The 26,291-nt window shown below is 40.2% G+C and overlaps 1 protein-coding gene across 5 annotated transcripts in view; it reads right to left on the bottom strand.

The window, feature by feature from the left end:
* Positions 1–3,106: 3,106 nt before the first annotated feature.
* Positions 3,107–26,291, bottom strand: part of LOC106751048 (lachesin-like) — a 164,138-nt gene continuing 140,953 nt past the window's right edge. For 3 of the 5 annotated variants that reach the window (XM_014631819.1, XM_014631818.1, XM_014631820.1), the window contains exons 9-12: positions 15,479–15,535; positions 15,136–15,222; positions 8,367–8,468; positions 3,107–5,976 (exon numbers count right to left, since the gene is read on the bottom strand). In XM_014631819.1, coding sequence (XP_014487305.1) covers positions 5,906–5,976; positions 8,367–8,468; positions 15,136–15,222; positions 15,479–15,535 — 317 coding nt within the window. In that variant the 3' untranslated portion in view covers positions 3,107–5,905. Of the gene's footprint in view, positions 5,977–8,366; positions 8,469–13,889; positions 14,885–15,135; positions 15,223–15,478; positions 15,536–26,291 lie in introns of those variants that run through there. The other 2 variants (XM_014631821.1, XM_014631822.1) reach the window with 2 other exon arrangements.

Here is a 26,291-nt window from a genome sequence, read left to right as displayed (position 1 = left end):
TTATTATTGCTGATAATAGGTGAAAGATAAATTTGAAAAATAAGACACGTTTAACTAGTTACTTATGTCGACATAAAATATTTACTACGAAGCAATCTAGTAGTGCGAGATATTTTAACAATATTCTGTTTAGCGTCAAATTTGTGTGAACTGTGTTTTATAAATTTTATTTAATCAGCAGGCGAAGAAAGAGAGAGAGAGAGAGAGAGAAAGAGTATTTGAGGGGTGAAAGGTGATATTGGACGGAAAGAAAAACGCAACTATTATAGAGTTTTTACGTAACCCTTGTTTTATTACATATGTCGAGCATATTCATAAGAATCTCTCGTTTTTCGGTTTTCTTATAAATAACAACATTCAACTCAACGACGCAAAGCATAATATTATATAATGATATATTTATATAACATATATATATATATATATATATATATAATATATATACTTAATAGATCCCCGTATTTTTCGTATTATTATTTATATTTATATATTTGTATTTTCATATTTATAATTTGCGTTATGTATACATGTATACCTTCGCGTTTAACACGTGTCTCACCATACGCACTTACAATGCTAAATGGCGATTCCTTGTCACGTCGATCCGTATTACTTTGGACTACGGTCAAAATATCTTTCGCTAAGATTTATCCATCCGCGCGATTCTCCGTGCGAGGAAACGATGGGATACAAGGGAAATCAAGTGTGAGAACCGCAAAACGGAAAGATGGGGTATGTGTGATACGCCGCACATACTTATTATATCGTACGCTGCGAAGCTTATTCTACGTATATTTCTTATCACTTCGTATTTACAAGGGTAATCATTTACAAAGACTTCTATCTCGCTCGGAATTGCCCTAATCTTGAGACATATTTATTTCATAAAGCATTTAAGTGACAGCCACAGAAGTGACCGATGCACGATTGATTCGAAGCGCGGATTTTGTTCGATGCACCCTCTACAATGTGTTCTCAAGATCAAGATCATTCGGGAGGTGTACGTTTTTGTAAATAATTACTTTCACAGGATTCGCCAGTGACGAGTCAACGTTCGAGCATTCTTAGACCGATCGTTCGAATATATTCTGCGTCACCATTTTCCCTTAGCCACCGGAGCACTCAAATTTAATTAAGCAATTATTATCGTCGACTGTAGTAGCATAGCTCTACTGCAATAAGAGTTTGACTATTTTTGTAAATTATGAGGTAGCTGTATCTAATATAGTACAGGACCCAATATGGTCTAATAACTTATCATATACTTCTCAGTACTTACACTATGAATTTAATTAATAATAATTACCTTCGCAACATTTATCAACGGCGAATTAAGCCGTTCGAGCATCTTTAGACCGATCGTTCGAATACTTTTGCAATAATCGGCGAAAGTTTGCCACTAAATTTGACATTGTGCTTTTTACTCAGTATAGTCATATTTAGTATACCGATATAAACGATGTAAACGTTTCACTTGATTATCGTGACATCTTCTTCTGTTCAGTTCTCAGAGAAAAATTTTCGTTTTGCTAGGGCAACCCAATCTGGTCCAGTTAGGCCATATTGAATACACATAGGATAATGATTCTATTCTGCCATTTCTACTTATTCGATTCTAATTTCTAAATCCTAAATATATATTCGCAACGTGTGCAAAGAGATGCAGTGAAGAGCATGTGCACGCGTGTATATTTATTTTATCCACGAGGAGTGCTTGGGGTTTAACAAAAGAGAAAGAGAACATTTACCCTAAAAAAATATTTTACTAAATATTGTGCGATACACTTGTTAATTTAATTCAGTTTCTGTTAATTTACACACACATACACACATTTATTATGCACACCAACACGTTTGCGTATGCACACGTACGCATATACGTATACACAACACTTCGATTTTATTTTTTAGGAAGAAATAATAAGGGCTATATTGTGTTCGATATGACTAATTAAACGTTTCGAAAAATTCGACGTTGTATCCCTCGTGGTTACCTAAGTCAGTTGAAATCTTTACTTCATTCGCAAATTGTTACTTTTCCAATTTCACTTATGGTAAAATATCTTTATTTTCGAAAAATATAAAAATTCTCTCACGCATCTTAAATAGAAGCAGACCATATTGGATGCCGTTGCCCAAGCTACCGCTATTCTTTCTTTTACACTTGTTAACTTGCCACGAACACTTATCCGTACGTATAATATATTTGCCTTTGCAAATCTGATCACGTATTTTACTTTTGAATCAATGATACACAGTCGGTATATTCCGAATTACGAAGAACGTGTTGCAGCTACGATGCTAATGGAAAATGGCATTGCGGATGGGTACACAAAAAAAAGTCATTGTTGCTTTACACGCATTACACACACGCGTATACACGTACATACATACATACACGTACAAATTTTATCTGCGTAATGGGCAAGAGATAGATTCTCGGTAGACCGATGTCTTTCGAGTCTTTAGGCATGATCGAAGAGAATAACGAATTTTTACTGTATCGTTTTAATTGCCGATCTCCTGTAAAGCAGAACTATTTCAGAGATACACCGAGAGATTTCTTCGGAGCTGCGTATTTATACATTTTACGCGAGACTGTATGTATGTACGTGCTTTATGCCACCGATTGGCTAAGCTCGTTATAATTTCACGTCAAACCAATACTTAAGTGTCATCTAAATAACGGTCATCTAGTCATGCTTTGTCGTAAAAAAGATTTGCCGTTTTTTTCTTTTCCATGTGAGCGCGTAAAAATTACATGAGTATATTAAATATTTGTTTGTGACGATTATCTTGATGCTTTTCCTTCTGATTGTAACAAGTGTCAATGATTTGAAATAAGTGGCATCACGCGCTGCGTTATGATGGTGAACAAATTTGTTCGTTCTGGAATTTACAATAGATCACTAGTGCATTCATACTTTCTTTTATTTTTTTTTTAGACAATTATGTGGAAATGGCAAATGAATAATTCTCAATTAGAGAGAGAAAGTTGAACTTATATATAACAGTCCCGTGAGAAGCATAATCTCAATAATAATTTTAAGAAGTTTCGGAATATTTTTATATAATTGACACCAAGTATCTCAACATCTTTCTCTTCTTTCTCTTCTTTCTCGCTCTTTCTCTCTCTCTCTCTCTCTCTCTTTCTGTTTTGTTGAAAATTAATTGAAATACTAATGTCATTAAACGCGACGTCTAAGTTATATAGCACCTCTGTTTAAATACTTTCTAAAGATTTCTGCGTAATTTTGCGTCATAATGTTGCGCGACAATGTAATGCATTTGTAGAGAATGCCTTTGAAAAAAACAGAAAGGAAATGCCGTTCAATCGTCATTATGTAAATGCAAATCAATGTTTCACACGATAGTCGAGAGAGAAATTGTCCCCTAACAACGTTGAGGGCCGGGTCAGGATTCGGATTCGTCGCAATAAGATTTGCAGATTGCACCGCTCCGACAATCACGATGCTCCAAAAGCGCGCAATCCCCTTATGTTAAATGCTTATGACTTTTAAAGTTAGAAGACTGTAGGTAGTCTCGCGAATGATACGATTACAGACCTCATCAGAGTAAGTCCGCATAATCCCTAAGTCGACCGTTCCCTTCTTTAATCCGTCGCAAGCATTAACTCCTTTTGCGCGCGAGTGCAGAGACTCTCGAACCTGTTGCTTTAAACAAGATGTACGCTGAATAATGGATATTCCTAAGTAGTTCGGAGTCCGCTTAAAACCGGCATGGCAAAGGCAGATTTTCGCAGCCGTGTCCGCGAATAAATCCTAATTTGATCAATTAATGCGGAAATATAAATTGATCGCTCGCACGGTGCGTGGCAGCAGCGTGAAATAGATTCGACACGTTTGACAAATCTAATGTATTTATTTAGCAGTCATTTCACTCATGATCCCCTCCGAGCAGTTCCATGCAACTCACCGCGAAAAATTTCCGTGTCCGTTATGAATGCATGCCGACGTCACTTCAATCGCAAATAACATCAGTGTGCGGACACGTAGTCATATGAAAATTCATCCTCACGAAATGGGTGTTTTTTTTTCTTTGTTTTTACGAACGGCTTACTGCTACTAGAAACTCAGCTAGTTAAATAATACAGAGCGCCGAATCGTTCGCGTTCTTCTTTACAAGTCCGTGAGCTTGAGTCCCTTTCTTTTCGACGTAAGACAAAAGCCTGCCGGACGTAGCTGTTTTTTCCGCGTAATTGGTATTCGTTTACAAAAAAAAGGCCGTGTGCAAAAGAGCGCGGAGATACTTATACAAAGGAGGGTTATTTTCTACTTATCGCTTTTCCGATGCAAAAGTCATGTAATCATAACCACATGGAACGTGATGGAAATAACGAGATGAAAGAAGATAACATCTCGCGACGCAGGATGAGCACTATTTAGAGCGAGGAAACGGAGCTATAGTTGCTTTTATATTTGACAGGATCGAATAAAAGGGACTGTGGCACTTTCGAAACATCGGTGCGACGCAGTATCCGCCCGATTGCGATTAATGGTATTAGATCGTAGCAAAAATTAAGGTCGACGTTTCACTTTTGCTTATAGTGTCAAGATCGGCCATTACATTCACATCGACCTAATTCGACACTTTCTATGGTTATGGCGCATCTCCGTTTCGTTTCGCGGACTTTCCATTTTCCATTTCCCTCTCTTTCGGTTCTTCTTTCGAGCACCTCTTTGAATGGGGAGCAACTTCTCTCTAGACCGAATCTGACGTTTTAATCTCAAGTATCGAGATTGGATCCACGATTTCGTACGCAAGAAGGCAGAGATACGAAGGAGGAGAATCGGACGAGTTAGAACACTTGGCAGATTAGAAAGGGCGCTATTGTCTCACGAACTTAAAAAAGAAAAACGAAACATTGGGATTGACGTTGGAGATAATACACGTTTGAGGTGCCACATCTTCCCGTTTTTTCATATCTCGATAAGAAAAGAAAGTCGCCGTTGTTTAGAAGTACAAATGGAACTGAGACGCGCGTCTACGTAGGTAGAATTTAGTTCGAGGTTCCGTAGAAAATTAATTTCGCTCAAAGTGCGATTAATTTCCGCAATTTCCGCTACGACAAATCTTCAAATTCAATCGTTTACGTTGCTGATAAAATCGAAGAACCTTGTGCCCATCAATCATACCAATGGAAAAAAAAGAAGAAGAAAAGAAATGACCTCGAAATGGTATAAATATAAAAAGAGCGAAAACTAATTGGCTCGGTCTCAAACTTTAATCCATTATTAAGCTCGAGTATTTTTGTTTTGATATTTCGGGATACCAGTTATCGCGTGATTAAAATTCTCCCGTGTTGTTATAAAAACGTAACGACTCACTCTCACACGTCTTAAATTGCACCTGCAGAGACGGGATCACTGGTATTGCAGTCGACGTCAGCTTGTTACGGCGTTTTACAATATATTACACTGAAAGCGATAGTCGTTGCACTTTGTCAATCATCCATTTTTCATTCTCGTTGTTTCTCTTTCTCCGTCCTTACGCGTCCCCGCCTGAGTCATCTCACCACACACAATTTCCGAGTGAAGGATCGATGAGAGGTTCGTGCTCCTTTAATTCTTGGCTTCTCGTAGACTTTGTTGTCGCTACACTAAACTTGGCACGCGTAAATTATTCACCGTCATTTAATACGACGCTAACTACTCGTTCAGTCTTTGTGTCACTTGTATATATAATTACGCATATGCACGAATACGTATGTGCGTGAGTGTACGTGTGTTTTTGTGTGTTTATTATTATATGTATATGTATACATGTGTACCTGTGTATGTATGTATGCTTCACGTATCGTTTAAAGTCTAATTATTTAAATTCAGTTTGTTAATGAAAGAAATCCACCAATGGCGTGTCAACCAAGAGAAGACTCGTGTTCCGTTTATCGAATTATCATTACGGCCAGAGTAATCAGTAGTAACGTCCCGGTCGTCATTACGCCCGTTGCTGAGTCTGAAATTAGACAATATTTCACGAGGATTAGAGGTGAAACAGCGATCAGAAATAGTTAACAACAGCCGTTAAAATTAACAATTCGTTTCAAAACGAACAATGTTAAGTGTCATTAATGCCTTTGTTAATGCCGTGTTTAAGACGAATGTTGTTCAATCTCAACTCGCTGAGATTACATATTCGCAATACATTATTATCGTGTGACTTTCCTCAAACACACACACAGACAGCTAAATTCCCTTAAATAGATATCGAGATTAAAAATGAGATTTCAGAATTTAGTAGAAACAGCACACGTAATATACGTTCTCTTCGGTGCTGCCAGGCAATACACGTGTGGAAAAGAAGAGTTCTCTCAGTATCACGGTAGCCCCGCCAGGTCAATGCACAATTAAGGGCTTCACGGCGAGAATCTGTCGTTACCTCATTGCAAAAAGATTGCCACGAAAAAATCCCTCCCTTTCTTTCTCCCATCCTCCAAGAGGTATGGAATAAGGTAGAAACAGGGACGAGGTAACAGAAAGGTGCCGATGGACGAGAGACCGAGCGAAATAGATGTAAGAGCGAAAGAGGAGAAAGAGATAAAGAAAAGAAGAAGAAGAAGAAGAAGAAAGATAAAATAAGGAAAATGGGAACTCAGTTATTCTTCCGGTTGGCTTGCACCGTACCGTTAGCTATTACTCGCTTGGAGAGAAATGTATTCTTTGGCCTCTTCCTGGCCTCACTCATCTCTAATTACGAATCAGAAACAACCCAGTGGGCCGCCACTGCCGCCACCGCCGCCGCCGCCGCCGACCGGATCACCCTCTTTTCTCTTCCACGACCCTTTTTTCTTCGTCTTCTCGACTCTCATCTAAAGGCTCGCAGGCAGTAACTTGCCTCGACTTCCTTTTCTTTTATCCGGTAGCTGCACGGAGTTCCCCTGAGAGAATTCTTCGCTTCGCTACTTTTGTGCGATCTTACCTACCTCCAATTCGCGATTTCTCGCTCTGACTCCCCCTTCATTCCACCTTCTCCCTCCTTCCAGCAAGATGCGTTATGTATTTATCGTCGATATTTATATTTCATTACTGCGCTCAAGAAAGAAAAAAAGAAGAAAGAAAGAAAAGGAAATGTTGAAATTGCGGGGTTGCACCCCGCGTGATCTTCTTATCAAGGAGATTGGAAGCGGTATAATTTCGACGAGTTTGGATTTCTCGCGCGTTCTGCGCCGCTTCGATTTTATGCGGCCTTCCCTTCACATTGTCCAAATTGTGTTAAGATAAGTACAATCGCTTTGTTTCATAACGCAGTTTGCACGTTACTCTCTATTTCTGCACGATAATGAGAATTATTGATGATGATGTACGGAGCGTGTTAATATTAGTAATCCCGAGATCAGATGTCAGCAGCAATTTTCTTGGCCAATTTGAAAAGAGGATATTTCTTCGGAGAAAGTAATAAGGGAAGTCCAAAACGAAGAGATTGCAAATCAAACGGAGCTTTTCGTCAAGTAGCTCGTTTGCGCGAGCGATTCGGTGTTTGTTACCGAGCAACGTTTCGCGCGAAACGTTCGATATTTTTCTCGCGCTGGAATTCCTTCCGCGAAGACACTTACGTGCGAAAGCTTGCAACTCAGTTTTCCTCGTTACTACCTAATCCGCCTTTTTCTATGCAAAATTACCTACTTCTCCGAGACTATCGCGATCGTCCCCGCGGAGGAAACGGATTTTCACACTTCGCCATTATGCAAATTCATTTTAAATAAAAGCAACCGCGTTCGAGCGAGATATTGAGAGACGGAAATGTAGGAGGAGGAGAGGGAGGGCAGGGATTGAATTACGGAAGAGGTGATGGTAGGGGTTGAGGACAGGGCGAGACGACGAATCATGGGGGGAGGGAGAAAAAATGCGAGAGCAGAAAAGAATTATCCGATAATGCCGAAGGCTTAGCGGAATTATGAAGGGTGCTACACCTGACCTGACCCGCGCTCAGAAATGCGGTAGACGGCAGCCGCTTAAATGCCACGGCGCAGCCGCAAAATGTCGGATAAACCGCACCTTCGACAGGAAAACCCGCTGCAGTTTTGTCCCCTACAGGGTTCGTCTGCCACTGGAAGGGCTATCCAAGCCGGATTTCAACGAGGTAACAGGCCACGCATTGTTCAACGCGCGTCTGATGTATCTGGCGCGTCGCATATTTCGTCCAATTACTCGCATCGGACAGTAACGGAAGAAAGTTACGACGACTATAAAGTGTCTACCTCGAAGCACTCGCTTCGACGAAGTATCCTCCTTTAAAGTGACCATTAATTTGGGGAACGATATAATGAAAGAAAGAGGTAAAGATTAAAATGCTCCTGTCCAACTTACTTACAACGTATAGAGCGCCTTCAATGTTACGAAACTCACCTTTCTCGGCATTTGTATATTTGTAATTCTTTTTTCTGTCCATTTCGGCCGACTTCTGCTCCGATTTTCCGATTTCATTAAGGTTCGATTGGAACTTGGTACCTTGAAGGAAAACAATAAAAAGCGTCCGTGAGAAACATGCGTCAATATGATTAATTAAATCTAACATAATCTACAGATAAAAGGCGAAAACATTTCTGACGAAAACGTTCCGTCTAAAACCGAAAATTCGACGCGAACTGTTCAACGATATGTTGTAGAAACAATAATGAAAAATCAAATCTCGCGTCAAGACGGTCGCGCGCAAAGCCGTTGACGGAGACGAGGGAACGGAAGGAGCGAAAGCACTGCGCGTTTCACATAGCAGCACCAACGGACAAAGGGATGTGCAACGAGTGGCCCTCTCAACTGAAGATGTTTACGAGCCTGTTACGCATAAAGTGGGTGGCAAGCGCGTTAACTAGTATGCAAACTCCAAGTAAACACAATTCCCTTATCCGCACGAAGTAGATTCTATCATGTCACGACACACGCGAGCCCGCTGGTTTGAATTACATTCTTGCAACGTAACAGTTCATAATGAGCATATTTTGATAAAATAACACAATGAGATCATCGCGTTTGCATTTCGACGCTTGGGAGAAAGCTCGCGTCGATAACGACACTCGTCTGCAACGCTCATTTGGAAAATTATCGTAAATCATAATCAATTACCACCATCTGCGTCTTTAGTTTATACGACCGTGCGGAACAAACTTCACGCTTGTTTTACGCGCACATGGGATGAAAAATTATCGCCGTCCTTCATACATGACGTCAGTCACGCGTACACGCGACACATGCTGGCGTACGTGCCCGCTAAGTTGCGCTATTACTTATCAGAACCGCATTTAGCGACGTCAATACCTCGTGTTTTCCGCAGCGAGATTATCACTCCGATCGAGCTTCGTGATTTTTCCGGAACGGGCGGCGGACCTACGCACTCACGGCTTAATTTCAAGCTATCCACAGAGCAAGGCGCTCGAATACCGCTTTGTGTCTTCGTTCTCTCCTGATTAGATTTGTAAGTTCACGGCAGCCCCGAGGCGGAGCAGTCGGTTTGGGCAAGCAAGGCGAGGTTGTAAGCAGTGCCGGGGAACACGATCTTGGCACGATAGCCTATTTCGGCGAGGTAATGGCCGATCATGAGGGTGTACGCGCGCGCGAGCACGCCGTAGGTCGCGTGTATGTACATACGCTCGTGTGTATAGCACCGAGCCTGATACCAGAGTAAGGTCGCCGTCGCCGCCTCGCCGGATACACCCTCGAACAACGAGGTGAGACACCGTACGGCGACGCAATGGATAGGCTAGACAGACGTATGCAAATCTCGACCAAACATTAGCAGTGACATTGTGTGTATCATGCCGCTATACACGTACGTGGGTGCATACGCGCTCAGCGGCCGGCTTCTATAGTTTCCTATATGCGAGAATCTCTATCGCGATGCGCGGCGCTGTTTCTCTATAGCTATGCCACGACGATGTGTTTAGGAACTAGACATAAACTAGGCGCTGCTCAACGCGAGAGCATGGACGCGTGGCGGCGTGTGCAGCGAGTGGATTTTCGAGGGAAGGAAAGCTCGACGTTAATAATATAAAAACGCCTCAACGGAACTTTTGTTCAATCCTTCGGCCGTGGATGGTCCCAACTGGGAGTATCACCGTCCGGATGTTAGCTCTGGCCGTTTACACTGTCGTTGAAACGTTTCTTTATTGAATGACTCGGGGAAATAGAAGTTCGGTATAATTTTCTTTTAATCAAATGTAAGAGGGCTGTATAATAAGAGCGACTTTCGTACCGTACGTTCTAAACTTTAACATTTCAAATCTACACAAGATCATCGGGATATACAAGAGTATGCGATATCCGTTTTTAGCTTCGTACCTCTTCTTCATCTCGTCGACAAATTGTCCCATTTGAAAAGCGAGAAATACCTTTGATTGATTTTATTAGACACGTCTCACAAATATTTCTATTGACTTGGGACCACAGAGTATCAACATACTATTGATAAATTTTAAACCGCCACGACATTTGTGTCACATTCCAATTTTTTTACTTTTATAAATTGAAACCTGGACGAATTGGCATATTCCGATGGGTTTTTCTCCGTCGCTCGTCATCGTAGACGTCGCTCTGCCAGATTTGAAATTGACGGCACTCGAGGGATTATCAGTACATCTTCCCCTTTATGTTTGATATATTGGTCATATCGGCGCTCCCTTCTTCGACGTTTAAAGCCATCCTTGATACCATCAACTCTTTCTGTCCGAGGTTTCAATTTACAATAAAAGCTGGTATTGATCATCGCTCAAATTTCCTTGACCAACGATTGACGAGGTGGTTGTATCGAGTTTGATTATAAATTGATGATCTGTGAAAAGACACTACACGTTTTTTCTCAGTACCCTTTTTGTCAGAAAAGACACTCCCTCGTCGATTTTATTGATAGAGTGTTTTCCTTTTCACGTCTCAGATACCATCGAAAGAATTTAAAGCTGGCCATCGATGTTCAAGATATGTAAAAATTCTCAGTTTTGCTGCAGTATTATGTATAGAACCAATCGCTACACAATAAAAAAATAAAACGTTAATTTTAATATTTTTTACACAAGATTTTTTATTGTTTACATGACCGGACTGTTAAAAAATTAAAAATTCGAATTTCTGAAGATCGGAATCAAATCGAAAAGCTTGCAACACTCAGTGATTACTATAGGGATGGTGAGAATCATGAATTTGATTGAAACCGCGTGCGGGTTCTTGACCGTGAATCCTCTTATCATAATAGATTGATATCAGAGATGCTTTACATTAAACGTCAAGTACATGGTCGAAACTTGCAAGGTGATCCTGTGTTGGATCACATTAACAATGAGGTAACAATTAAGGACTGTCGATCCTATATAAAGTTTCGCAACTGCCGATATGGCCCAGGAAGCCTGGCGATAATCTAAGAACACTGACATTATCGAATATGTTTCGACAATACGATACAAACATTAGAGGTTGCTGCAAATAAAATGGTCGGCTTTTTTACATTTACTATTGCAAGTGTAAAAATCAATCATTTGTAAATGTAAGCGAGTATTTATCCGCTTAAAAAGCGTTCAACTTTCACAATATTTGATTAAATTAAATTTAAATAAATCAATAATAAACGCACGCGAGTTTAATTAAATTAAACATAAGCAATCTATCTGCCATTTTATATCGTTTTTATGTTATGACACGCGAATAATAATAACGCATGTACGCGTAAATATATGGCCGCATTATTATATTTTTATTATCTTGACATAGTACACGTGCGCGCGCGTGCGGCTGCAATAGAACAGGAGACGTGTTAATCGTACGAAGGCACGCGGCTAAACCAATCGCTATACATGCTCCCCTAGAATTACAGGCGGACAACGCTGCCCGAGGGAATTAAGCGACACCTAAGGGCATATGTGCTCCGGGAGATGTCACGATACCGCGACAATACTTGCTCTGTTTCCCATCGGAACCTCAAAGTGACTTATCGCCGTAGGCTATGTACGTTTGCTTCTACAATTTGCAGTCGCGAAGTGCGCAGCATCGGTTAAAAGGAAAAGGATAATGAACAGACATTTTTAAAGATGGCCACACGACTATTTAATATGTTAGTGCGTACGAATTAAACAATTTATACAATATTACGGTGTTGGCAGAGTGGGATTGACGATATAACTGGAGAGAAGCTACTGGAATGAATGATTTCAATACAGGCGAGCTAAGTACTTTCGAAACCTCTCGTGAAGAAATCGATTCGAATGGATATTCGGTAAAACGGGGGAATTATTTTACAACGAGCGAAAGCGACAATTAAAACTCGTTTGCAAAACGCGGCTACTTGAAACTTGTAATCTTTATAAATGTAATTGTAACAAATCAAGGTGTATAAAAAAAGTGTTTGAAGAGATTGGTAATATATTAATATCTTTGTGAATATTCTCTCGCGTTTAAATGAAACATTGTTTCATTTTAATATAAATTTTTTGCAAGATAAATTGGCTTACTTCCGACATTGTGGTACAAATGGTACGAAGAGGAAATCTTTCGGTTAATTTTTTCACTGCGATCATAAATAAAAAGTTGTTTTATTCTCATTACTCGCGCAATTGTGTAATGAAATGTATCTTTAATAAGACAAGGCCGAGATTTCTAGATTATTTTGCTCCCCCAACTCATCAAAGAAATTTCTTCGCAAACTGTGCCTCTTCCCCTCACTCACCGTAAAAAAAAAAATGGGAAACATGTGCACGCGAAATAAAAGAAACAATTCGAAAGCAACAAATGTGGCATGGTGGATGTAAAGAGGGACATGGAGTCGTTGGCAAACCAAAAGAGAATCGATCAGACGACGTAGTAGAGGACGAAGATGACATAAAAATAAAGTGTTCAAGGAAACAAGAGAAATGTATGTAAACGTAGTTAAATGAAAGGATAAAGAGTAGAGAAAAAGAAACGACGTGATAAGAGAAAAACAGCGATTCTCAGAGTCGATGGAAATATAGATGGGGTAAGGGGAGAAAATGGGAGAAAGAAGAAGAGGAATAGAGAGAGATAGAGACAAGGGAGAAAGCGCACGAAGGGAGCAAACATTAATGCCATCCTGCAGACCGCAGATGTTGCACCAATTACAAACCTCATCCTTCCTTCGCAGCCCGTCCTTTCCTGCTCTCCAGCCTCCGCGAATAGACGGAATAAGAAGAGAGAGAAAGAGACAAGGGGAGAGTAAGAGATATATGCCGTATTCAAACTTACCACATCCCACTATATGCCCGTTTCCCCGTTCTTCTCCTTCTCTCGATTCCACCTTTTCGCTCTCACCTTTCCACCCCCGGACGATGACATAGGTTATATGTAAAAGAAAGGGTGACAGGGGGAAAGGGAGGAGCAACGGAGACACGTAGACATGGAAGCAGCGGTGGTCCAACGAGACACGAATTTTCGATTAAATTTAACACAAGGCGCAAGAGGATCGGGGCGCTGTGCACGTCGCTGTTTTAGGTGATAGAGAGTAAAGCGAAGGACAAAGAAAGAAATAAAGACGAGGGAGGTGCGAGGCGAGGAAAGGACGAAGAGGGAGAGAGAGAGAGAACGCGAGCTACAACGGCGCGGTTGATATTATTCTTGGGTCTTCCACGCCGCAGCATTATTAGTTCCGGCGTATTAGCATACATGAAATATTGATGTTACAGGGATCTCTTATACCCGAGTCAACTATGTTCTTCGGCTTCTCTCTCTCTCTCTTTTTCTCTCTTTCTCTGTCTTTCTCCTTCTCTCTCTCTTCCTTTTTCCTCCTTCGTATTTTTTTATCCATATCTATTCATTCAACTATCCTTTCTTCTCTCTTTCATGTATTCTGTCACTCATATGTTCCTGAGCATCACTTTAATTGCTTTTTCCATTATACTTGCATATTTATTTTTGTATTCTTTTCACTTTCCATTCATTCCATCTCTGAGCTTTTTTGGCAGAAACCATGTGTTTATTTTTTGAATAAAGTTAAATTAGTATGATTACATTCATGTGAATATATTTTCGTCCTATTCCGAATAGATCACGTTAATCGGATGGTCTATCGGACCTCCTCTACTTTATACCGCCGTGCGGTTTCTTAAACTGTATTGCAGTATTTGTATGCCTATTCACACATATAATAACGATGATAATAACATGTAATATGCTCGTGTCGGAATTTGTTTCAATTCTTTCATTAAAAACTGCCAATATTACCGGGTAACATTATTAGCGTGATTTATCTTGTCAAATATTATGGACTCACAATAGCTTTTTATGTAGCACAATTTCTTACATAATATGATTACACAATCACATGTAGCGGAAGAGAAATTCACTTTTGAAATTCCAACTGTTATCTCGTCGCATACATTATTTTCGTACTTCTGTTTCGTACCGTTAGAGAGCTTAAAGCTGGCTGCTTACCTTTCAAACCACTCTTAAAGCCGCAATCGATTCCCGGGTTTCCCGGGTGGGTCCCCCGGCTCTAGTTAACATCGAAGTTAATCGCCGGAGATTCAAAGTGTGTCACAGGAAAATGCAGTTACGGGGCGGCGTTTGATTGTATACGATGTCGAATCGAGTACGTAAACCCATTAACTAGTTGAAATTTTACTAGACTATGAGACACATGAGCTACAGCTAAAACTTTTGAATCCCTTTCATACGTTCATCACAGGCAAGTATTTTTTAGGTACTAATGATGATATACAAATGTAATACGGAAGTTGAAAATAAGCTCACGATGCTCCGATGCGCGAATTCGGTATGTTATTGATGATACAATTTGCACTAATAATTTATCCGCAGCTCTCTCGGATAACGTTCCCGTAGTTGATAGATTTCTCCTTTTATCACTTCCGACATTATGTCCTTTCCAAATTCTATTCCCTGTCCCAGCGTTTCCGCCTTCTTTTTACGAATGTGCTCTGCGAGAAAGGTCTGAATGATTGATGCGAGCAGAGATCAAGATCGAAGAGAATACTTTCCTTAAATGTATATCTCAAGTGTTTGATACTCCTCGTATATACCCGCGCGACAGCCGGCGACTGAACTATTTCGTTGAAATACCAAATTGCCAAGTCAATCCTCGTAATTCACGGAATAGCCGAGATACGCAACATTTCGCAGCGCGAAATAAAAAGCAACAATAGACGTGAAACGTTCGAGACAGACTCACCTGTCTTGATATTCCTTTCGTTATGAATTGTCAGCGAACTTGGATTTCCGTAAACAGAGTTATTCATCTCCATCAATTCCCAATCTGCTAAAGTAAACGTACATTGGAAAATTAGATTCAAGCGGCCAAGTACGACGTGATTCATACACACATACGCATACACGTACACGACATACGCACACTTAATCGAGACAATATCAATCATATTGTATGGAACTATTAAGTCTTACAATGAAAATCATAATCTTATTACTTTAGTGTAGCTATTTATTCAGTCAGGCGCGATTTTATTTAACTATCGTGAACACGTGATACTATTTTAATACTATAATTAAGAGCTCACCTTTTTTGGGTATTTCCGTAGTAGAAGGACTAGGACTAGTGCTTGGTGGCGCGGACACTGTAACAAAATAAATTCTCATTTTTAGTACGAAATCGCTTATGTGATAAATTTCGTAACATCACAATTATAAAATAAATGTACAGAATTGAATGTAATGTGCGTGTATTTACGCGCAACTAAGTAAAATATTTTTGTCCCCCCTAGATTGGGCAAATTTCACGCTGTGCGCTGTTATGGATTGCGCCACCTGTTACTAACTTCTTCCTGAAACGTATTAGCCACGGTGGTGCGCCCGCCAGACTGGCCAAACTCTACATCATATTTTACTCCGGTACGTATTACCGGCGCACACCTCCCGCTTCCGCTTGTGCCTCCTGCATGTAACTTATCGGGTTATATACTTGACTAATTATTCCTAATTTCATCATTTGTCCTAGGCGAGTGCACCATTTACCGTGTTCACCGCGTTCATCGTAACCGTCCACACCGATTGTGGACGTACCTACTGCCACAGGTCGGTCGTACCAATAGCGGACGTATCTACTACGCGCAACCGGTCGTACTGAACGCGGACGTATCTACTGCCCGATTCCGCCGTACCAATCGTGGACATATCTACTGATTGCGACTCTTGTGGGCGCGACAAAAAATCAGATCATTTGGAATAGTTTCGATCTAACATGTATACACGGAAAAAAAGTGCTAGATTCAAGTAAATGATTATTCCAATACTCCTTAGATCAAGTGATATTTACTGATTTAAATAAAATATTTAATATAACGAAGTATTAATACAAATAATGAGAATGCATTAAAACGGTATATATTTCTAGGAGGATTGCACTACATTTCTTTCGAACGATCGTAACTTAAATCCATCTAGAGATAGTATCTATCGATAGTAGCCTTTAATGCGAACGATGTGCACCCAACGAGAAAAGTCGTTGCTATTTGTCACAGGCACTTGAGCGATTATCACCGGAAAGGCGGTGCGATGCACGCGAGGACGAACAGTGCGAAGGTGCGTTCTCCCCAAGGTAAATAGGATAAGATGACAAAGCATGCGCTTCAGCAGACTTGTTTGCACACACGAACATAATACAAATATGTAGCCGTCGTCGTCTCCACATAAGATAAAACCTAAATGACTTTCAACCGTTTTACAGCTGGATGTAATGTTTGCCGCAAAAATTATAACAATGACATATCCAGTCCCGTATTGTCATTTCGCGACATTTATCTTCGTTCTTGCAGATGCGCGGAAGAGGTAAATTAACAAATTTTTATATCGGAAAACAGGCTCTTTCATTCTCTCGTCTTTCATTCTTCCGGTCGCGACTCGTGTTTTACACTTGTGTTTTTACGCACGAGTAAAAAATCGATACGAGAAATCCATGGTAGTTGTTGAATATTTATATACTTATACGTATAAAAAGCCTATACAAATTTACAAAATAGATTTACTTTAATTTCATCGAATTATCCAAATAAAAAGCAGTATTTCGATAATTCTATCAGATCAAAACAAATGACGATTGTTAAAAATTGTCATCCTCCATTACACAGCAATTACCAGGACAATATATTCATTTTTACGAATATAAATATAATACGGTGTATACAATTTACCACTTTTATATATTACTGCTGAAAGGCAGAAAGAGAGAGAAAGAGAGAGAGAGAGAGAGAGAAAAGAAGAACGGGAAAGCTATTGATGTTATAATTCTGAATGGCTGAGTATCAATTATCAAAGTACATTTTAGGTATTTGTATAAACAAAGAAATTTTATCTCCGACAAATTCTGATGTTATTTGTTTTAGTTACAATTTTTTAATAAAACTTGTGAATATAAAATTTCGCAGAAATATAAAATAAACGGATCGCAGCTTATTTTTATAAAGTTCATACCACCACCGGCTATGACCACCATTTCAAATTCGCATAGTCGAAGAGATAGCCGAAGAGAATTCATTACGACTTTAAAGGGTATTAATTAGCGTAAAACAGCATCATTCTTTTTCGTCGGTACATCATTAATGCTTCGTTTCCCCCTTTCTCGCTCATCTGTCTGCCATCTAATTTCTTCTAATACAGACTACTACAACAAGTATGCAAGATGATCCAATATTGTTTAACATCAATATTATTCATTGCAGGAATAAATAATTGTTAGCGTAATATAAATTACATACAACCGGGATATCGACGAATTTATTTCTGTAATGTCCAGGTGTATTAGATAAAAATAATATTAGTTGATATTAAAATTGACCTGAGATATACGATATGTTACAAAATTAAAAATTAATGATGCAACGTGTCTTTAAAACTGAATTTTGAAAATTCCCGAGACTATTTGCAAATATGTTAGGAATACAGTTTCGTTAGAAATTCTCGAATTCACTATGTAATACATCGTGTTTTTATCTTGCGCATCGCATTATGCAATTAAGCTAAACGTGTTCGATATCGTAGATCAACAATCGTAAGTATCAAAACAGCACGCGTTAGACCTGAGGTCGTGAATCGTCAATGAATGCCGTCATTATCGCGGTTGCACCGCGATCATTAACCAAATCGATGACAGATCCGTAGGAAATAATTTGCCGTAGGCATCATCGAATCTCGATGCGGAGCACGATAGCAAGCAGGAAATTGCCAGCTTCGTTGGTCACGATCGCGTAACCCAATTCCGCGAGACAATGGCGGGGGCCGACGTCCTCGCGCCAACGCTTTTGTCAGCAGCTGCCACCGCTACACCGTCTGTAATTACTCGTGACGAAATCCCTCACTAAACATATCGATCAAAGACGGTCGGTCGACCATTTGATCCAATTAGCGATAGGGCTAGATATACAAGTCATATTAACACCTCGCCGTTATGCATCTTGGGCCTTGTCTGCTTGTCTCTTCTCGGCCGCGGGAGTCAAAGTCCTCTTTGATAATTATCTGCGCACGGTTCGTCGCATTAACACGTCCTATAACGCATCGACCCATTAATACGCCAACCAAGCGGGTCTCAAGGCGGATGTCGCGACGATCCACGTTGATATCCTGCGGGATTACCGACCTCGCTGGCTTCCATCTCGTTGTCGACGTGTTGCCGCGCGTCGTGTCCGATACGTGACACAAAAGAAGCGCAGAAATGTTTCCGTATGTGTCTGAGTCCCGTGAAATTCTCTCTCACTTTTCGATCGAGTTTAGGGGTAAATCGATAATTCCGACTATTGAAAGTTTGTGAGTGCGGTAAGACCGTAATTGCGATTTCGTCCATATCTGTATTCCCAGACGGCGATGATGAGGACAAAACAGCCGATGGTGTCCGGCAGGAAGACGTCTCTTCGGCGCGTTTGCTCGAACGGGAGGGAGTGGATACGCGCGGTTAAGGGTAGCTAAAACAGCTCGTAGGTGCCACGGGGACGAGAAAGGATGAGAAGGGGTGAGATCGAGGAAGGGGCGAAGAGAGGTGGGGAATTAGTATGCGGCGGCTGTCACGGCGCCATCCCTCGACTGCGGCGCCTTCCTGCACCTTTTACCCAACCCTGGACCATCCAGGCTAGACCGTTAATTTTCCATCCCGTGACTCCAATCAATCTTACCGCCGTCAGCGAGTCTCCCTTATGGCGATACCCCGCGGCCCTTTCTCTCTCTCTCTCTCTCTCTCCTTCCGCTCACCTCCTCGAATCCCTCAGCCGCTGTCATTTCCGGCTTCCTGATTTCGACGCGCGACCAGTAAACGCTCGACGACACGTCGTTTGTCCGAAAGACTGGAATTGTTACGTATGCAGCAGCCGGATTTCTATTTGTGCCATGGCCGATGGAGAAAGTCTCGAACGTTGTTTTGCGGTATCGATAGGAAAATCGCGATAATATTTTGTCACGTTTCATAACGTATATCATTTCAGGATAAGAGAATTCACGATTTTTTATGTTGCAAATAATTTATACGTTGCGATCAAGCACCTTGTTTATATTTACTTCTCATCAATATTTATTTATCAGTCGTATTCTTTATGACGGGCAGGTTTTTATAACTACAGTTACAATGTAAACCTGTTTTCCAGATATGTGATTGTTTAATTATAAAATGTTTAATTATCACAGTATTTGATCTGTACACACTGCTATGCAACGAGTTTTTCTACGAGGCAAGTGGGAATTAGAGTACAATTAATTCGATACGGAATTACTTTTGTTATTGCAATTGAGCAACCGCACTCTCTCTCTCTCTCTCTCTCTTTCTCTCTACCATTGAAAATAACAACCACGAAAACTCTCACCCTCTGTAACATTGAGTATTATTATTGTCTGAGCTTGCTATCCATATTATCTGTTTTCGACATCAGCCTCGGGGTTAATCCTCTCACGAGCGAAGATTTGCGTAGCACGTAGCGTAATCAGAGCGAATGCGTAAGCGGAGAACAAGTTTTCGCAGTGTACGTTGACGTAACGGTCGCTTTAAACTATCGGATAGCTGCCTATATTTAATGAATATTAATCAATTAGCATTTTTCTCGGCTCGGAGTTATGTGTTGTAATCGTAGCAATATTTAAAATTGTTCTCACGAATATTCTTCATGACGACTACGTAAAATATATCCGTTATATTCTCAAGTTGAGGAAGGTACTGTCAGAGACGCGAGATCTTTCGACTGAAAATTAACATTTCTTGTTGTGACTATAATGATATTTTAATAAATGTACACAACAGCCTAAGAAACAGAAATTAATTTGACGTTACGCGTTTCGTTGTTACGCTCGGAAATCTTGAAAGGTAAGCTCGCGTACTCGCGAAGCTCCTCGAGTCTATGGAAAAGTTATATTTTACGGCAGAACGAAATCGCGTCGATGTCTGAGACCGGCTACGACAAACCGCGAGGACGGATTTTCGGTGGATTCCAGCGAATCCACTGAACGAGAACTAACATTGGCGTTTCTTCGCAGGCATCGTCTCCGCGGATTTTATGGAAATATTTTCTCCTCCTTCGAGGATTTTCTTTTTAACGCAGATCCTGTCCTCTCCCTCCGTTCTCTCTTTCCCTGTCCTTCACTCCCCGTCCCACTCATCCTCCACGCTCTTCTTTAATCGTATTACCGTACATAGATATATATTTCCATTCACCGAACTGTTCAACACCGATCGAGACGGTTGGGTCTTTTTATTATCTTCGCGACGTCTCATTTTCCGCCTCTTTAATTTTGCCACCAACTTTATCCGTTACGGGCAACTAAATTTATAAATTTCAATAATTCTTCGTCAACTCGAAATTCTAGTTCCGAAATGAACGCAAAGATAATTTCGCTTCAAGACTCTGCGACGTTTTAGCATTAATGATTCGTTTTATTTTTAATATTTATTCATTCAACGATTTATAACTTAGTGACTTTAATTGAGACTTGTAGAATTTAACACGCATTAATTCAGTATCATTCGATGATAAAATTATAATTAAAATTCTCTTTTTGAGTTTCGTCACGACTTCAATTTTAGTTGAGAATAGCAAGTGCAATTTAAATAACGTATTAATCTGTATTTAAGTAAAATTTTAAAAATAAATTATTTCAAATAACATAGATATCACGTACATCTATGGGAGACTCCAATATAAAACTTCAATTCTCTTAAGATATTCTAATATTCCACATCCAGGAATCCACGTCTATGTCCGTGTCACGTACACCTTAATTAATGACTTCTAATTTTTTAAAACTTACACATAATTTTGAACGCATATTTTATGTTTGCGTATATAATTACCACAAAAAGTTTTGGTCAGCCGTTCAGTCTCGCGTCAACTTGAATGTTATTGTTCGCTTCTTCGTCGACGGCGCACCAAGCCTCCTTCACCCTGTCAAATTTACACTCTCGCGAGCGCGCACGAGGTGCGACGTGTTAAGAGCCATTGGCATCAGCGAAGGACAAAGTTACGGCGCATTAGTTTGTTTAAGAGACAGAAGGTCGGGAGGGGTACAGTCGCCCGGCAACTACATTACTGGCCGTTTGAAGAACGACTTTTGGAATCGACTTTCCCGCCAGAGCGAGGAGAAGTTTGGCAATTTCCTTGGGCTAATCTGCTGGTCGGTCAGCATTGAGATGCTGCGGGGTTACTATCGCAAGAAGGAACGAAGAGGGGGAGATCCATCGACCGCGAACGCCGGGTGGTCCCATGAATTATACAAGCGACTCTCTATCGCTCTCTCATTTGGTATCTCTTTTTCGGAGATATCCTCCGAAGTCCGGGCGAGAGCGAATAGAGAGAGGAAGAGGCGACCCTCCTCTCTTTGGAGGAAGAAAAGAAAACGAGGAGAGACGCGGATGCGTGCCGGAGCGAATCCGAACTTACATGTCGCCGCGATTGTCCCACGTGACAACGAGTGACCGTCCAATAAAGGATGACAATTAAAGCTGACACAGAGAGCGACACTTTTTCTTTCATTATCCTCGACGCCTGTTGGTGGAACGCGACTGATAGGGACCGTAGAAAGAATCCCCGGATTGATGGATTTCGTAGCTTGGAGCGGCTTTTATAGGTATTAGCTTGCTTTGCGTAGCCTGACGCAACTGAATGTGAGTTATTTTTCTCTCGTTTCTATTATTTGTTTTCTTTTATCTCCTGATAAACCCGGCGCCAGTACTATACATCGCATAGGAACGCTTAATGATACCTTAATTATGTACATATATTGCTCTCTCGTGACACTCGATTAACAATTTAACGATAGTAGCTAAACGATACGCAATTGTACGATGTACTTACGCTATATAAAGCATTGATACGCAGTCATCCATATCGAAAACAAAAATCTGTGTCCGTTATATTTAATAGAAATATAATCGATTTTTGTATGCAGAACATTGAATATTTAGTACTTTAAAAATATTATATATGTATATATATATATATATATATATATAGAGAGAGAGAGAGAGAGAGAGAGAGAGAGAGAGAGGGGGGAAGAGAAATCGTATTTTAATTATTAAATTTTACATCAAATATGGATATATACGAAAATTTCAGAAGCAAAACATAATGCTTTAGTGAATTTTTTAACTTTAAAAAATATTAGCAAGAGAACCTTTAAACAGCGAAAATTGTTTATATTAAAAGTAATAACAAATATTTGTGCGTGTATTAAAATAATATTAATTTTAAATAGCAGAGAGCGATAATGGTCTGGTAAAAAGAAAGGTATATGCGAAATAATCAAGTACATGTTGAAGCAAAGCAGTTATTTCCCGAAGATATTTCTCGTCGATTTTTTCGCTGACCCATTTTCATCCGGTTTTACGCATGGCGTGGTATAGATACAGAACAATCTCTCGTAAAAAGTACTTGTCGTCCTCTCGTGCGCTTATACATACGCAAATATGTGTGCACGCATATTGTTCGCGCGTACGGCGAGAATGAGACATTTAACGAATTTACCTTTCAGGAAGTAACGAAGCAGTGTCCGCTACTCATAATTAATTCAACCGCATAGCCATTAAAAATACACCACTTGAAATTTACGCAGTAAAAGGACAAAAATGTGTCGGAAAATGACAACTCTTTCTGCAGCGACGTGTCGAGGTGTAAAGTTAATTTCTCTCGCACACGTTCTAAGATCTCCTCACTTTCGGAAATGTGCCACAAAGTTACTATGAATATTCATGATTACGCTGGAAATATGGAAAATCGTTCGAGATGCGCTAATAGATTTCGTGACTTAATTTTGTAAGCAAAACGCGCAAGCCGCTTGTCTCCTCTGTTGCGCGTGAATAGCCGCATTTCCGTACCACGGTGTAATATGAAAAGTATTGAACCCGTGAACTCGCGAGATAATCTTTTTGTGTTCTATAAGTAAAGTCATATCGGGCTTAGGTAACAAAGGCGTCGCTCATAATTATTTCATTACGTGGCGGAGAAATGTGTCTATTAAAAATAAACCTTTCAATTTCCACCTGGCCGAAATGTCGTGCCATAACACACCGACGCACACGTTATTTCCTGCCTTGCAACATTACCGCGTTACGGTATAACGTAGAATTATCTTCTTGTTACAATTTCTTTTAAATGAAACTATTTAGGTTATGTAATACATATTACAACGTTACGAACGATAGCGTTTTTATAATCAAAGTACTATACATTTCACAGTGTGAAGAATATAGATAGTTATTAATATATATCCGGAAATTTCATGTTAACCTTGCAAATTTTGTCGAATTTAAAGGATCAATGAAGAATCTTAAAATATAACACTATATATATTGCTTTACTTTGGTAATACAAATAGCTACAAGTACAGATAATATACAATAGTTACTTTTTGCCGTTTTCATTGTTAGATTTAACAAATCCACACTTGTGAAATTACGTAATTAATTACAAATTCATATTTATAGGCCGTTATTTGGCTGCGTGGATAAATATTTTTTGATTGCGTTCCGATATTCATTGCTGAAATATTCAGTGCTGAAAATTTATAGTACACGTAACGTGAACTATAGATTTTCAGCACTGACAGTGAGTTCTGGAACACCGCTTTTATTATGCGAAATAAGCATAGAGGTAGAGGTTGAATCGGAGATTGAATAATCAGACTCATGAAACTATTATCAAGTTAATTATTTATCAAACGACAGACTATAAATATTAGCTTATTCGATCTCGGGTACATTCTTATTTTCGATAAGTTTGTCCGTTAAAATTATAAATCTCCCGTATAATAAATGATTTCACATACCTGGAAATATATGACACGTCTCTGCCCGTATTCTGGCGTTATGCGTTCTCCATCCGGGCTTTCCGATTCAGTATCCAGCTCCCGGCTAACTAGCTGCGCTGACACTCGCGTAGATATGATGATTCGATCGGAGAAACGCGATGCGTTAATTAACGCGATGCCGGCGAGAGTCCGATCGAATATTTCAAAAGCCGGCGAAATATTTTAGCTGCCGGTGGCGGTAATTGTAACTAATGCACCGACATACAGCCAGTGGCAAAAAGATCGCAGCATTCTTACCACACGAACTTCGAAGTGCATTCGAGATCCAATAGAAAATTCAGTTTTCGTAAGTCACTAGAAAGCGTGTTCTCCTATTGGCTACGGATGCGTCGCGAAACTCGTCAAAAGAAAGTGTAGCACCTTACTGCCATTGACTGTACGTCGCCTGTGGCCGTTAGTTATAGTGGCGCTTGTCGTTTCGTCGGTTCGAAAACGCAATTTCTCGATCGCGGGGATCGCGGAAACAATCGCCGGGAAAGAACTTTAGCACTACCAGTCGTCAATCGTCGTCGCCCGCCTTCGAACTATAACAATCAATCCACTCAAAACATCGAGGACCTTCATGGCGAGTAAACATACTCTCGCGCGCCGAGGGTTAGTTTACGTTCGAGCTGGCGGGCAACGCGCACACCGAGGAATATGTTCGTATCGACGCGTTAGTTACCATTTCTGTCGGATGGTTACGATATTTCGTCGGCTCTTGCGATATTGAATAGCCGGCATCGTGTTAGTTGATTCGCATTACTTAACCTATAACCTAATCTCCGGTCAAATTCTAAATATGTGAGTGTTAGTGCTGCAAATGAATACTCGGAGCAGCTGGGAGTGGAACGCTATATCGGGAGGCTAAGATGGAGAGCCAGCGACACATCATAGATTTCCAGGCATGTCATTTGTTATACATGAGATGGCCGATTTAAACGGATGAACTTACTGAGAGTAAGAATACCCGAAATTTACGTACGTCATACATTATATACTTCAAAGCAATTTATAATCTTTACAATCTGGGTTTGCCAGACCGATTTTGTCGCATTATTATTCGCGGATTTTCTTTCAACCAATTTCGATTTTATTTTTCTACTAGTTTCTTATCGTATAAACAATAATAATACGTAAAATATATTTTTACACGATTATATAAGATTGTAATAATAAGTGTTGAAAGACGAAATAGCAGGAGTTTCTGATATCATTTTATTTACGGAATGAACTTTGATTTAACGGGGCGGATTGAAACGCTTTTCAATGCGGTAAATACTTCAATGATTTCGTATAAATGCAACATAACGAAATAAATCAATCTCCTTTTTAATCGTTTCTCTCTAAATCCAATCGGGTTTTCAATGCACGCATTGCTGCAGAGGCGGTTAGTGAATAAGTTCGTAGAAGAAGTTGCTATGAATCATAAATTATACAAGTTTATAACTATTTGAAAAAGTTTACGACAATATCGACGAAACGAACATTAGAATAGTGTAGTGTAGCTAGAGCCACGCAGTTTCGTACTAAAGTATAGCAAACGAGAGTGCAAGATTGCTCGTCTATTGCGTCATAAATAATTTATTGAATCGGGGGTTACTAAGAATCGCGACTCAACGAGGAGGACAAAAGTTTCGAGGCGACCCCGAGGCTTTCTACGTTAAAGTTTCGGCCATGCGACACGAACTCGTGCCCTGAAGGTAGACAGCGGGTCTCCATGCAACCCGGTACAAAATTTTTACGCCTCTGTGCACTGACGAAGTTCTACAAAGGTGTGCTGTCGGTGAGGCGTCCCACCGTTTTGTGTCTGCCGAGTTTGCGGAAGTATGATCAATTCATAATTAAAGCGACCGACGTAATAGAGAACTTCGATATCACGCCCGCCGAGCGAGTAGTTACGTTTGCTTGCGTCTCGAAATAAAGAATTCATCGGCAGACTTCTTTACGCGAAATCTCACGCGATTTCTACGTAAATTGTACCGTAAGATCCGTATCGTAGCAAAGTTCTAATAGTCGGCCTCTGAAATTTATCAAGCCGTATTCGTAAAATTGCACAAATAT

The sequence above is a fragment of the Dinoponera quadriceps genome, unplaced genomic scaffold (genome assembly GCF_001313825.1).
Source record: "Dinoponera quadriceps isolate SergipeBrazil2010 unplaced genomic scaffold, ASM131382v1 scaffold6073, whole genome shotgun sequence".
Taxonomy (NCBI): Eukaryota; Metazoa; Arthropoda; class Insecta; order Hymenoptera; family Formicidae; genus Dinoponera; species Dinoponera quadriceps.
This window is presented reverse-complemented; position numbering and strand designations above follow the sequence as displayed.